The sequence below is a fragment of the Malaya genurostris genome, chromosome 3 (genome assembly GCF_030247185.1).
Source record: "Malaya genurostris strain Urasoe2022 chromosome 3, Malgen_1.1, whole genome shotgun sequence".
Lineage (NCBI taxonomy): Eukaryota > Metazoa > Arthropoda > Insecta > Diptera > Culicidae > Malaya > Malaya genurostris.
Window position 1 is genome coordinate 39,286,724 of NC_080572.1, and position 14,736 is coordinate 39,301,459.

At 38.5% G+C, this 14,736-nt stretch overlaps 1 protein-coding gene across 50 annotated transcripts in view; it reads right to left on the reverse strand.

Annotated features, from left to right (window-relative positions):
* Positions 1-14,736, reverse strand: part of LOC131434538 (sodium channel protein para) — a 198,337-nt gene that overhangs the window by 116,821 nt on the left and 66,780 nt on the right. For all 50 annotated transcript variants that reach the window (XM_058601349.1, XM_058601321.1, XM_058601352.1 and 47 more), the window contains one exon: positions 3,630-3,785. In XM_058601349.1, coding sequence (XP_058457332.1) covers positions 3,630-3,785 — 156 coding nt within the window. The remainder of the gene's footprint in view (positions 1-3,629; positions 3,786-14,736) is intronic.

Below are 14,736 nucleotides of genomic sequence, written 5' to 3' on the forward strand. Positions count from 1 at the left end.
AGGTCGAATTTTGCACTGTCTGAAGTCAACAACAATTATTCTTTCGTGTCGGCGATAGCTTTTGTTCGTTTGGCTCACTTATTTCGAGGTCGTTCTATTGTTCACTACACAATACTGTACTTGGTTTCTTCTGTCCCGAACGTAAGCGGTTTAGTTTTATGTATTCTTTCCTGTCGGCGGTAGCTTTTGTTAGTTTGGTTCACTCATTTCGAGGTCGTTCTATTGTTCACTACACAATACTGTACTTGGTTTCTTCTGTCCCGAACGTAAGCGGTTTTGTTTTATCGACTGACTTGGATGAGATGTGAATGCGAATATGGATGTCGCAATTCCGATCGAACAATCGAGTAATCGATTAATAACACACTTAATCGAGTAATATTTAATCGATTAACTTAAAAACTAATATTCGATTATTGAGCTAATCGAATAATCAAAAAGTCCCATAGTGATAGTCGAATGAATAATCGAGTAATCGATTACTAACAAAGATAATCAAATAAATTTCAATCGATTAGTTTTAAAATTATACTCGATTATTAAATAATCGAGTAATTCGAAATTTCCGACATCCCTAAATGCGAACTGATGCTTGACCAGTTGTCATGTATTGATTGGAACCATGTCAACGACGGTTTGGATGTGTTTAGAAGCGTTTGCTTGATAATAACTCAATACACTATACAAATTGTTATTACACCAATACCTTCTACGTTTTGAGCGCTGACTACTTTCCGCAAATTCCACCATAGGTCGGCCATCAACTTGAATTTATTTTGTCAAAGTTCAGTGTCTTTTATCTATAGTGCTCAACCATTTCGAATGCTTATCCATCATAACTGATTTCGTTCTGTGTGCTCCTTTGCAACACGCAGTGATTATTTTACGTAGGCAGATTATACGTGATCGCAGCTCGTCTCCATATCAATTACCACTTGGCTTGATTTGTCACCATCCGATCTTCTTTTATAACGCCAAATATCAAACAAATAATGTCTCGAGAATGAGAAAATGTAAGTATAGGGTAAATGGTAATAATTTAGGAATTAATACAACAACAACATCCGAAGACGCGCAAGGTAAACAAAAACATGCACTCATTATATTCAACCTATCGCGCTTATAGGCAAAATCTGGCAGCTAAATTAACATGAAACTGTTACTACAGACTTTCTCCAACACATTTTTTTGGTGATTCAAAATGATTTGATTCAATTTATGGAATAATTAATACACGTACTTTATCTGTTAAATAGAGCTTTCGGATGATTTCAGTATGTCATCCCTGGCCGCCCAACAACATCTGTTACTGAAGAAAACATTGAATCGGCGAAGCAAATCGTGTTGCAAAATCGTTCTGTACCGATTAGAGAGATTGCTGTGTTGTTGGGCATCTCTTATGGATCAGCCGAACACATTTTAACTGATGTTTTGGGTTTGAAACGCGTCGCTTCCCGGCTGGTGCCAAAAAAGCTGAATTTCATTCAAAAACAGCGTCGTGTTGATGTGGCCAAAGAGATGATTTCCAACGCAGATAGTGACCCCACATTCATCGAATGCATCATAACTGGTGATGAGGTGTGGATCTATGAATATGACGTCGAAACCGCACAACAATCAACCGAATGACGCTTCGAAGGCGAGCCATTGTTCTAAATTTTCATCCATTATAAAAATCGCCACACGAAAATTTTTCAACTTCTTTGTATAGACGCCAAACAAAAACTAATCGTACGATATTCGTCAAAATTTGACAGAATGTGTATAAAAGTGTTGCCAACGTTGAGAGAATAAAAGTTTACCGATTGGACAAGCGCGGGAATTTTTTAAATGAAAATACCGGTTCTTTTTTGATCATGAGATATATGAATTAACTATTTTGTCTGAATCCCATTCTCTCGTTTATATTGTCTTGACTAAATGGCTCAAGCGCCACGTTCCCCTAGTTATTCAAAGATTAGAGCCACGGGAAATCCGTGAGTTTTGTGGTGCATCCGAGCATTATGATCATCTAGAAATATTTTGTACAATTTCAGGTAATCTCGATCAGTAACGGAGTAGCATCCAGAAGTGGTCGCTCAAGCTCGTGAAATGCTGTTGAGCTCACACTTTTTCGTGTACCATAAGCGAGAATTTATATAGGGGAGACTGGGGCTAGTTGACCGAGTTTCGCTTTCGGAATTTCTGTACGCTTTCTGGTTAGACATTTTGATGAACGCTTTGCTCTGTCATAAAGATACACCTTTTGAGCACATGTGTGATTTTTTTCATTTCTGTATGAAAACCAGGAAAATAGTTATTAACAATCAAATGCGGAGAAAAAAAATCGGCCATCCAACCACAGAGCCGGGGTAGGTTGGCCGAGTTTTAAAAGATATGTGAACCACATCAATTGTATCAATAAACGTTTTCATTAGTTAAAAAAGTCTGTATGCATCATTTTTTATTTTTAAGAACGTGAAAAAACTCCCATTTAATTTATTTCCATTACTTATTTCTCATGTATATTTTTCCTTATGATCATTAATATAAACATAGAAACCAATTCCGTCCAAAAAAGGATAAAATTTTACGAAAATCTAAGTGCACTTTATTCTAAGCCAAATTTACAACTCGGCCAACCAACCCGCACATCCTGCTCCAATGAATGTTTTCGAGAACAATTAACAAAGAACGATTAACTAAAATAAAAGTAAGGTTATACTGAAAACCAATAGCCGAAAAAAGAAAAAAAAACGTGCTCCTGCACAAACGACAACACAGAGCACCTCAAATTACGTGGGTACATGGGTGACCTAATGCTCCACTAAAATCATTATAAATGTCGCCACTGTGCACAATAGCCTTTTCAGAAAAGCTGCTCTGCCAAACGGCCGTTCGGCCAACCAGCCTCGGTCTCCCCTACTCAGTAAATGTGCACCGTAGCCAGCATAGAAGAGGGAGTAAAACAAGTCTGTGGATGGGGTAAAACATGGCATCAATATTTGATGTGATCCGTTCCACAGTGAATGTGAACGTTTTTTCTCTCTTACTCTGCTTGGTATATCCTTTCCAGCCCAGAATAGCACCACATTTGGGAAGAAGGTACTGATATTGGCTGTCGTGAATTAGCACAGCTAAGTGGTGGCCTGTAGTACGTAACAACATCAACCATACATCAGGTCCTGTGCCGGTCATACTGGAATGATGATCCTGTAACCTGAACACACAACCAACAGAACACCACCTCCGCGGCCAAGTCCCGCATCATCGACAACGAAAAGCTCGAAGAGTGACGGATAAAAAAAAACACCGCAAAACAATCGATACTGTGGACATACGTGGGCATGTCGTTGATGGTCGTGTATATTTAGAGCACTGTCACGCAGGATAGAGCTGCAAGGATTGCATAGTATAGACGCGAAGTCATACGAAATAAAATTAAACTGATGGAAGATTTTTCGTGGAGGACCATTGAATTTTCATGTGCATTAGCAAAAAAGAAAATCAGCGATGTTGCCCATATCACATTTTCTCATGAAGCTGAGTTAGGCCGATCAGAATTATTGTCTAAATTGCCCGATCAGAATTATTGTCTTTGTCAATTATCGTTTGATTGAGTTTTACCTGAATATTACTGTAATACTTACCCTCTGGTTCGAGTAAAAAGTGTCAATATCCTCGAGAGGCGTGGAGGCCAATTCCGGAGGGAAGCCGCCCTGCAGTCGAACAGGAAGTGGCACTCCCTGCTCGAGTGTGGAATCCGGCTGGGGACCTTCATCCTCGTCTTCATCATCGTAGCGAATCTGTAGATTGGGTGGGTTCGAGTGTTGTTTGTTTGATTGTTGTTGATTGATTTGTTTCATCATTTCAAAGAGCAGGTGATAATGGTAAGAGTTATTTTAGGAAGAGAGAGAGAGAGACGAAGAGAGGAACAGAGAAATGGCAAGAGAAAAAGTTATCGTATTAGTACACCGGCAATCATATGGAGAACTGCAATACTGTGCTGTAAAAAAATGAATCTCTCACACCTATGTAAAGACAGATAATGACAGAATAAAAAGTAGCACAATATATGACAAACTTTTGTAGTTCGGTTTCGGAAATTAAAACCTGAAATATCTAAATCAATCTGTATAAAATAAGCTTAATTGTATTTACGATATAGACGGGGAAAATCAGCAACAAGGAAACGAATATTTTTCTTTACATACAATAAATTACTAAACGTATGATCTATATGTACATAATATGAAGTAAACGCATGTTCAGAAATATATACTGATGTCAAAAAATGAAAATTTGTGGACATTTGAAATTGAATACTAAAACAAAACAAACATGGCATAATCTATAACAATGAAGCTGTCTTCACGCAATCACACTCCCATGAGACAAAATCTATTTTAAATTGAACTAATAATATGATGACTAGAAAAAAATCCAGATCACAGAATCATTTCGTAGGTGCATATCAACGATACACGGCAAAATAAGATACCTGAAACGGATAGTGAAGATAGTATACCGGGAACCAAAATGTCGTGTGAAAGTAAGTTATTCTGTTCAATAAACCGACGAACGCTATTTTGTTTTCTGTAGCATGTAAAAAAAACTATAGCTTTCTCCTTGTTTTACATATAAATATCAATTTATTCAAGGTTTTTCAAATCAAGTGTTTTTCATATAAATACGCCGCATACAAATTTCTACTTGAGAAAGATGTGTCAAACACATATAGAACATGTGTTAAACACTATCAAATGGAAACACGCATCTTATCTGAGTGTAGAAGCAATGAAACTAGCATTCAAGTGAATTCACACATGAACTACATTTTGAAATAGCTTTGATTATGTCTGATATCAAAAAGAACATCAACTTGAAATTTTACTTTACATGAGTCTATCGTGTGTACTTTTATCAATGTAAGAAAAATATAACGACAGCGACAGTTTGGAGTTTGACAGTAGAACTATTCAAATTAATAAAACTATCTAACTATCTAAATATCTCTTTATTCCTGGATTTTTGACTGTGACATATATTTCAAAAGCTATTTTATTGAATAGCCAAATAGTGAAAGCAAATTGCGAATTTCTTCTAAAAATTAATTTGAATTCAATTCCTTATTTATAACTTAAAAATGACGTTATTGCAGTACGGAGCTGAAAATAACGTGTTCTATAAACAGTTTTGTGATCATTACCATTGAAACAAATTTTATATTTAAACCGCAACTTGATTTGTATTTATTTTCAAATCATCGTTTCAAAAATCGTTTTATTTAAACCAACATATCTAGAAGGAGACAGAAAAATGTTTAGAATGATCAATTCCTAAATTGTCATATCTATGAAACAAACTAAACAAAGGTTTAAGACTTTGATGATAATGTTTATTAACTATCATTAGACGGCGAGATCGGGGCTAAATCGGACACTTTTTTAAAAACCAAAAAATAAACATCCATTAAAACTGGGTTTTTACCCAAGTCATCTCTACCGTGTCTGTTGGTCGTCAAATGGTGAGATAACTAACTCCTCACAAGTCCCTATCTCATGCCTCCCCGAGCGTCTATGATGACATTTGGTCAATAGAACGGCGTCGACTGGGTGCTATCGCCTTCTGCGTTAGTAGCAGAATGAGAGGGTGCGAAATGCTTGTAGGTTGAAGCCCATCCTAAAATGCAGTGTTTATCATAGTATATTACAACATATAATTCTGTTGTTTATTACATCATGTATTATTATTATTATATTAATTATTATTATTATTATTATTATTATTATTATTATTATTATTATTATTATTATTATTATTATTATTATTATTATTATTGTTATTATTGTTATTATTATTTTTGTTATTATTATTTTTATTATTATTGTTATTATTATTATTAGAAGAGCGTAACTTACACTGCGACATTAACTGTTATATCGTATCGTAGCATATTATTTCATATATTATCGTCTTACACTATTTTATGTTATTATATACTATGTTGTATGGTATTATACTGCATTGCATTATATCACATTATATTGTATTATATTATAATATATTTTATTATATTATATTATATTATATTGTATTCTATTATATTATGTTATATTGTATTGCATTATGTTGTATTATATTATATTATATTATATTATAGGGTTTATTATGAGTAGTACTACGTACCTCTGCGCAAAATATAAATTTGTTTTCCTTATAAGTTATCATTTTTAAAGTAACTTTCAACTAAATATCAAGGTCGTCACAAGGTGAGCTTGGTTCTCACTGGTTCCTGTTTCATGCCTACACGTGTGTCTGTGGTGACAAATGGTCTATGGAATGCGTTGATGGCAGAATGAGAGGATGAGAAATGACATATAAATTCAAGTAATATAATATCATAGAATATCGCAACATATCATTTTTTTTTTATTCTATTATTTATTATATAATTCATTGTACTATATTATATTGTTTTTTATTGTTATTTTCATAATTATATTTATTGTTATTATTATTAATTTGTCATCAATAATAATAACATATATTATTTTTATAGATGTAGATATTATTATTATTATTAGAAGAGAAATATTCTACTTCCTGCAGTATTGCGAAGATAGAAGAGCATAACTGACATTCTACATTAACTGTTATTTTATATCATGTTTCGTAATATATTATATTATATTATGTTATATTATATTATTTTGTAATCTATTATATCATTATGTTATATTAATTTCATTACACTATGTTTCATTGTATTTATCAATATAAAACATTTTGCACGGGAGCGTAAAGAGGAGGGAGCATCAGGACATCGGACGAATTGATGACTGGACGAGGAATTGTGGATAGCCAGCCCAAGTCACTGGAAGGAAACTTGTTTCCTTCTGAAGGTTTGACATGAGTCTGACGCGCCCTTCTCCAACAAACCATCAGGCGGGTTCAAGCATGTATAGCGATATGCTTCATCCATGCACTGGATATTATGGTTGGAAGAGCATCTTTTATTCCCGCGGAATACGAGTAAGTGACTCAACTTACGTATCCGCCCAACCCTTTTTGTTCGCTTTTCGGTAACAGCTATAGTAAGAAGGTGAATGGATGAGTCATATCGGGGCTACTGTAAGTCTACCCGCATCCACTGGCAAGTCCTTGAACTGATGGTGGCTTCACTTCACATCACATCACAAGTCATCTCTACCGTGTCTGTTCCCCATGTTGGTGCGGCTCGAAGCAGCGTCTGTTCTCCATGTTAGGAGCGGCTGATTACCGTCCTTGTGTCAGTGTGGGTCTCTAAACAGTGCTGACACGATGGCCCTCCGGCGAGACAGAAGGTTGGTGCAGGCCTAACAAGCCGCCCGGAAAACACTTGTTACGAATAATCAGGATATAAATACGACTCGGAATAATCGGCAAAGACCTACGCGACGGAATAAGGACTACGATTGGAAGCTTGGCACATGGAACTGCAAATCGCTTGGTTTCCCAGGATACGACCGAATGCTGCATGATGAGCTTCAAATCCGCGGCTTCGATGTCGTAGCACTGCAGGAACTTTGTTGGACGAGACAGAAGGTGTGGAAAAGTGGGCATCGAGCGGCTACCTTCTACCAGAGCTGTGGGACAAACAGCGTTCTAGGAACGGGATTTGTAGTGTTGGGCAAGATGCGCCAGCGCGTGGTTAGGTGGCAGCCAATCAGTGATAGGATGTGCGTATTGAAGATCAAGGGTCGTTTCTTCAATTACAGCATCATCAATGTGCACTGCCCACATGAGACGAGACCCGATGACGAGAAGGAAGCATTTTACGCGCAGCTGGAACGAACCTACGACAGCTGTCCACGGCGAAATGTAAAACTGGTCATCGGCAACATGAATGCTCAGGTAGGCCGGGAGGCAATGTACAGGCCTGTGATCGGGCTGGAGAGCCTGCACGCGGTAACAAACGACAACGGCCAACGATGCGTGAACTTTGCAGCCTCCCGAGGAATGATAGTTCGAAGCACCTTCTTCCCCCGCAAAGATATCCACAAAGCCACCTGAAGATCACCTGATCAACATACGGAAAATCAAATCTACCACGTTCTCATCGACAGGCGATTCTTCTCCGACGTCATCAATGTCCGCACCTACCGCAGTGCCAACATTGATTCTGACCACTACCTTGTTGCAGTTTGTATGCGCTCAAAACTATCGACGGTGCACAACACTTGTCGCACAGGAACGCCTGGATCCATTCTCGAGCAGCTACGTAGCGTTCGTACTGCAGAGGAATACGCGCAACAACTGGAGCTAGTGCTACCAAAGGAAGAGCAGCTTGGTGCGGCGGCTCTTGAAGACGGCTGGAGAAATATAAGGTCTGCCGTGAGTAGCACTGCTTCAACCGTACTAGGTACGAGGTTATCGAATCGAGGAAATGACTGCTTTGACGGCGAATATTATCAGTTGGTCGAAAAGAAGAATGCAGCAAGGGCGAGGATGTTGCAACACCGCACTAGAGCGAACGAGGAACGATACAGACAGGCACGGAACAGACAGAACAGGGTTTTCCGGAAGAAAAAGCGCAACCAGGACGACCAAGATCGCGAAGCGATGGAACAGCTGTACCGCGCAAATGACACACGAAAATTCTATGAGAAGGTGAACCGCTCACGTAGAAGCTACACGCCACAGGCTTAAATGTGCAGAGATACCAGTAGTAACCTTCTCACGAATGAACGTGAGGTGATCGACAGGTGGAAACAGTACTATGACGAGCATCTGAATGGCGAAGTACAGGATACAGAGAACGACACAGGAATCAATCTGGGTGCACGCTCAGCCGACGACAGATTCCCAGCACCTGATCTGACGGAGATAAGTGAGGAGATCGGCAAGCTGAGGAACAACAAAGCTGCGGGCAATGACCAGTTACCAGGCGAGCTGCTCAAACATGGAGGAGCGCTGCACTAGATGATTTCTAAGATTTGGGAGGAGGAGATTCTACCGCAGGAATGGATGTATGAAGTGGTATGTCCCCTCTACAAAAAGGGCGATACGCTAGATTGTTGCAATTACCGCGCAATCACATTGCTCAACGCCGCCTACAAGGTACTCTCCCAAATCCTTTGCCGTCGTCTATCACTAATAGCTAAGGAATTCGTAAGGCCGTACCAAGCGAGATTTACTGGAGCCCGCGCAACTACGGATCACATATTCGCGATAAGACAAGTACTCCAGAAGTGTCGTGAATACAACGTACCCACGCATCACCTATTCATTGACTTCAAAGCGGCATACGACACAATCGATCGAGATCAGCTATGGCAGATCATGCACGAATACGGGTTCCCGGATAAACTGACGCGATTGGTCAAAGCAACGATGGATAGAGTGATGTGCTACGTCCGAGTATCTGGGACGCTCTAGAGTCCCTTTGAATCTCGGAGAGGGCTACGGCAAGGTGATGGACTCTCTTGTATCTTGTTCAATATTGCCTTGGAAGGTGTGATTCGAAGAGCGAGGATCAACACGAGTAGCACGATCTTCCGAAAGTCCGTACAACTTTTTGGCTACGCTGACGATATTGATATTGTAACACGTAACCTTGAGAAGATGACGGAAACCTACATCGGACTGAAAGCTGAAGCTAGGCGTATCGGACTGGCCATAAATGCGTCGAAAACAAAATACATGAGAGGAAGAGGCCCTAGAGAAGAAACACTATGCCTCCCACCACGAATATTGATAGACCGTAACGATATCGAGGTGGTTGACGAGTTTGTGTATTTGGGCTCACTGGTGACCGCCGACAACGACACCAGCAGAGAAATATAGAGACGTATTTTGGCAGGAAATCGTGCGTACTTTGGACTCAGAAAAACCCTTCGATCGAGAACAGTACGCCGCCGCACGAATTGACCATCTACAAAACGCTCATTAGACCGGTTGTTCTCTATGGCCACGAGACCTGGACTATGTTGGCAGAGGACAAACGCGCCCTCAATGTTTTCGGAAGAAAGGTACTGAGGACCATCTATGGCTGAGTGCAGATGGAAGACGGAACGTGGAGACGGCGTATGAATCACGAATTGCAACAGTTGCTAGGAGAACCACCCATCGTACGGACAGCTAAAATCGGACGTCTACGATGGGCTGGGCATGTCATAAGGATGTCGGGCGACAGTCCAGTGAAAATGGTTCTTGAATCTAATCCGACTGGTACAAGAAGAAGAGGAGCGCCGCGAGCAAGGTGGATCGATCAAGTGGAGGGTGATCTCAGAAGCGCCCGTGCCTTGAGTGGCTGGCGACGAGCAGCCATGGACCGAGTTATGTGGAGACGTATTCTTGATACAGCAAAGGACACCCCAGGCCTATAGCTGTTAGGTAAGGTAAGTAAATGAACTTTACTCAGACTCAAATGAACAGTTTGAGTAGTGCTTGTATTATGATGTTTGCTTTTCGATTTTCCATTAATCTATTACACAATCCATCACATTATCATTTGATTCAGAAGGTTCAAGACGATATCCGGGAAGCAAAACTGAGCTACGTGTTTTGAGTGAAATACACTCCGCATGTAACGCATTTTCCGGTCATGTCAAAGTGTCGCACTGTACGCGAACCAACGTGCTCACACATTGAGAGCTCCACAGAAAGTGCCTTATCGAACTGGTTAACTGTTTACATTTAAACTGCTCATTCTTCCAATCAATCGAATATATTTTCCATTTTTCATGATATCATTTTTGTTTGTTTGGAATCAGGAACACAAACATGTATGTTAGGTTAAGCAGTGTGTCTTCAAAATTAGATTATTCAAATAAAAAAAATGTATGTTAGATACATAAGGCATACTACAGCAAACACAATTCATTATGTCACTATCAAGGCTAATGAAATCAATGTGCGCGATATGACGATCCGCTCAGTATTGCGCGATTTTTCAAATCCGCTGTTTTTGCATGACGTTTCTGGTCCTCTTATAATTTTTTAAATGAACGACCTTCCTGGTCCGCTCAGCAATGCGCGATTTTAATGATCCGCTTTTCCAAAGTGAGAGCAATTTTTGATTAACATACTTTATTGCGCAACTTTCGTTGTCCGCTCATAATACGCACCCATAATGATCCGCCTTTTCCAATTTTGAATATTACGCAATCTCTTAGGTCAGCAATTTTTCTTTTGAAGCGAAAACTTTGTGTCTAAAATATTACGGCGAATATCTTTAATTTTCAGGGTGATTCCTTTCTGGACGTACAATAATTAATATAATATTATTGGCGGTTCTTGTTATTTGCTGCAATAAAAATGGCAACACCTGGCAAAGGATCGCCATTGTGAATAGTTAGCTACCCAACGAATCAACGGAATCGCCCGAGATAATGACTTCTTACCTGTACAGCATTTATTGGACCTTGATCAGTTGTCCCACCGCAATGGTCATGGCTTGCTATGCATTGATTTATATTTGTACCCACACAGCATTTTATTCAAGTTTGAAAACAAATCTTGACAGAATCTTCTAGTGGTGTTTTTGAAAACATAAGTAATATGAGAAAGGCATCATTGCACCATTATGCGAATTGAAAAAGGTATTTATTTAGGAGAAATCGCTCATTGTCGAGCTTTTCTATGTGATACCCAAAATTAGGTAGACAAAAATGTGGGTACTAACGAAATTTTAGATAAATAAAAGTAAGGTAAATAACATTTTGAATTCATAATAGATAGTAACACAATCATTATCTACTCAAACTTTGACTTGATCGTAAAATATAAGTAGCGCGCATTGGGCAGCTCATACACGAAAGCCAATAGGTAGAGTGAGATCTGCTGTCTCTGTTCGATAGATTGACCTTAAGGGTAAGATGCATTCGCTTCCAGTTTTCACGTCGCTATAACAGTAATATTGAGCAATTTTTAAAATATTTTTTTCTGCGGTATTGCTTCATAGAGCCGAAGCAAAGATATTGTATTCGACTTTATCACAATTCGTTGATCGAAAGTCAAGTAATCGATAAAATAATGAGACGACTCTACTAATGACATGACTATTGGTACAATTGAAAATCGAGTTTACATTTTGCTTTTCTCATATAGAAAGGCTTTTCAGTCGCTGTGAAAACCGACTTTAGAACCGTGGCCCAGAGGGCCGAGTTTCATATGCCATTCGACTCAGTTCGTCGAGATAACAAAATCTATATACAGTTGTGTTCAAAAAAATAGCAGTGCACCATAACCTATTTTTAGTTTGAATATTTTTTTTATGTGTGCGTCATTGGTTTAGCTAACCAACTACCTTAATATGTAGTAGTGATATCCCAATTCGTAAATAGGTATTGTTTGCAACTTACACATTTTGACGAGTGTATATTTTTGTATTTACCATTTGCAGTGTCAATTTTTTTCTGTTCAAAATAATAGCAGTGTCGAAAGTTTTATTGTAAACTGCTGATTTGTGGGAATTTTATCAACTTTTTCGGTATTTTCTCTACCGATAAGATTAAGAATATAAACAATAAGATGGAAAATATGGTTGTTTTTATTGAATTGCAGAATAATGGGTCGTGGTAAGCATTGCACCGAGGAAAAACGGAACTGCATCAAATCCTTGATTGATGGAGGCAAAACTTATAAAGAAGTGCAGGAAATAATCGGGTGCTCCGCTAAAATGATCAGTAATGCTTTAAAATGGAAAGAAAAGACTAAACGTCGTGGCCGGAAGCGATGCACTTCCCAAAGAATCGACAGAAAAATTGCTAAGTTGGCTCACATAAATCCCAACACGACTTCCAACAAAATCAAAGACGACCTGGACTTACCTGTGAGCGCCGTTACAATCAGACGACGATTAATGGAAGCTAAGTTGTATGCAAGGAGTCCTCGGAAGGTACCTTTGTTGACAAAACGACATGTGTCAAACCGTCTGAAGTTTGCCAAAATGCATATCGGTTGGCCGAAGGAGAAATGACGCAATGTTTTGTGGACTGATGAGTCCACAGTCTGTTTGGTTCGAAAGGTCGTCGACAATACGTGCGACGTCCTCCTTGCACAGAATATCAACCAAAGTATACGGTGAAAACAGTGAAACACGGTGGAGCTAAAATAATGGTATGGGATGCTTCTTGTACAATGGTGTTGGGCCAGTCTATCGCATACCAGGCATCATGGATCAACATGGGTACATCGCTATACTCAATGAAGTAATGTTCCCTTATGCAGAGGAGGAAATGCCCCTGAAATGGTTGTTTCAGCAGGATAACGATCCAAAACATACCAGTAAGCGTGCCAAAGCATGGTTCCAAGATAAAAAAATTGAGGTTATGGAGTGGCCAGCGCAGTCTCCCGACCTCAATCCTATTGAGAATCTGTGGGGAGATGAATGCGGATGAACTGTGGACTGTAGTACGCGATTACTGGGCGGCAATACCTGTTTTCCGATGCCAAGCCCTTGTAGACTCAATGCCGAGACGGTGCGCAGCCGTAATCAAAAACAGAGGATACGCTACAAAATAATAGGGTATGCGCACATTTCACTGGAACAATATTAACTGAATTTATTTCACTTTGTTTTTTTTTTTTCTTGAGATGAACTCTAATACTGCTATTTTTTTGAACAGTGAACTTTTGATACTTATGGAAATTTCATTGCCAAATAAATGAGCTTTCAAAAACAAAACACATACAAAACTTTGTTGAAAGATACCTGAAATAATCACTATCAAATAGATCCGAATTAAATGTTAGGTTTTGAATCTTCACGAATTTTCCGTCTAAAAATAACCACTGCTATTATTTTGAACACAACTGTATGTGTGTGTATGTATGTGTGTGTGTGACAAATAATGTCACTCAATTTTCTCAGTGATAGTTACCGATTTTCACAAACTCAGAATCAAATGAAAGGTCTTATAGACCCATAGACTGCTATTGTATTTTATTCCGATCCAACTTCCGGTTCCGGAACAACATGGTGATATGCACCAAAAAATGATAAAAATTGTCACTCACTTTTCTTAGAGATGCCTGTATCGACTTTCACAAACTTAGATTCAAGCGAAAGGTCTTTTGGTCACATTTGCGATTGAAATTCATCTTAATTCGAAGGTTTTGAATTTTTTTAAAATGTTCTCGAAAAAATCTGGATCCGACTTTCGGTTCTGGTATTACAGCGCGATAATCGAGAACTTGTCAATTTCATAAGTATTTTTTCACAAGTGATGGCATAACGAGATGCAAATTCTTATAAAACTTTTTGATAAATTGATGTAGTTGGAAGTTGTTTCATTATACTGTTTGAAAAGTATTACTACCTATTTAACTTGAATTTCTTATACAGCAGTAATAAGAGCACAGGTTTCTTTTGGTTTTATTTTCGTTTAATTGACTCAATCTACATAGTGCAATTGTTTTTTCGCTGAACTTATTATATGATGGTTAAAATGTCTAATCGTCATAAAATTTACGACACAGACAAGAACGAAATTTCCAAAGCAGATTTCACCCTAATTCTGAATAACGACGTATCGATTTTAAAATCGAATTTCATTTGTATTTCTAATAACGCTCAGGAAATATACTGTCAAAAATTTCATCGGAACTTGCATCGATTTCTTATGAAATGTTAATGAGAAAGACATCAAGACACCACTAAGTGGCTTGTCGACCTTTTCTATGAGCTACCCAAAACTAGACAGAAAAAATGGGTACCACTTAAATTTTAGGTAAATAACCGATTACTCTTTCTGAGTTCATAATGCAGTA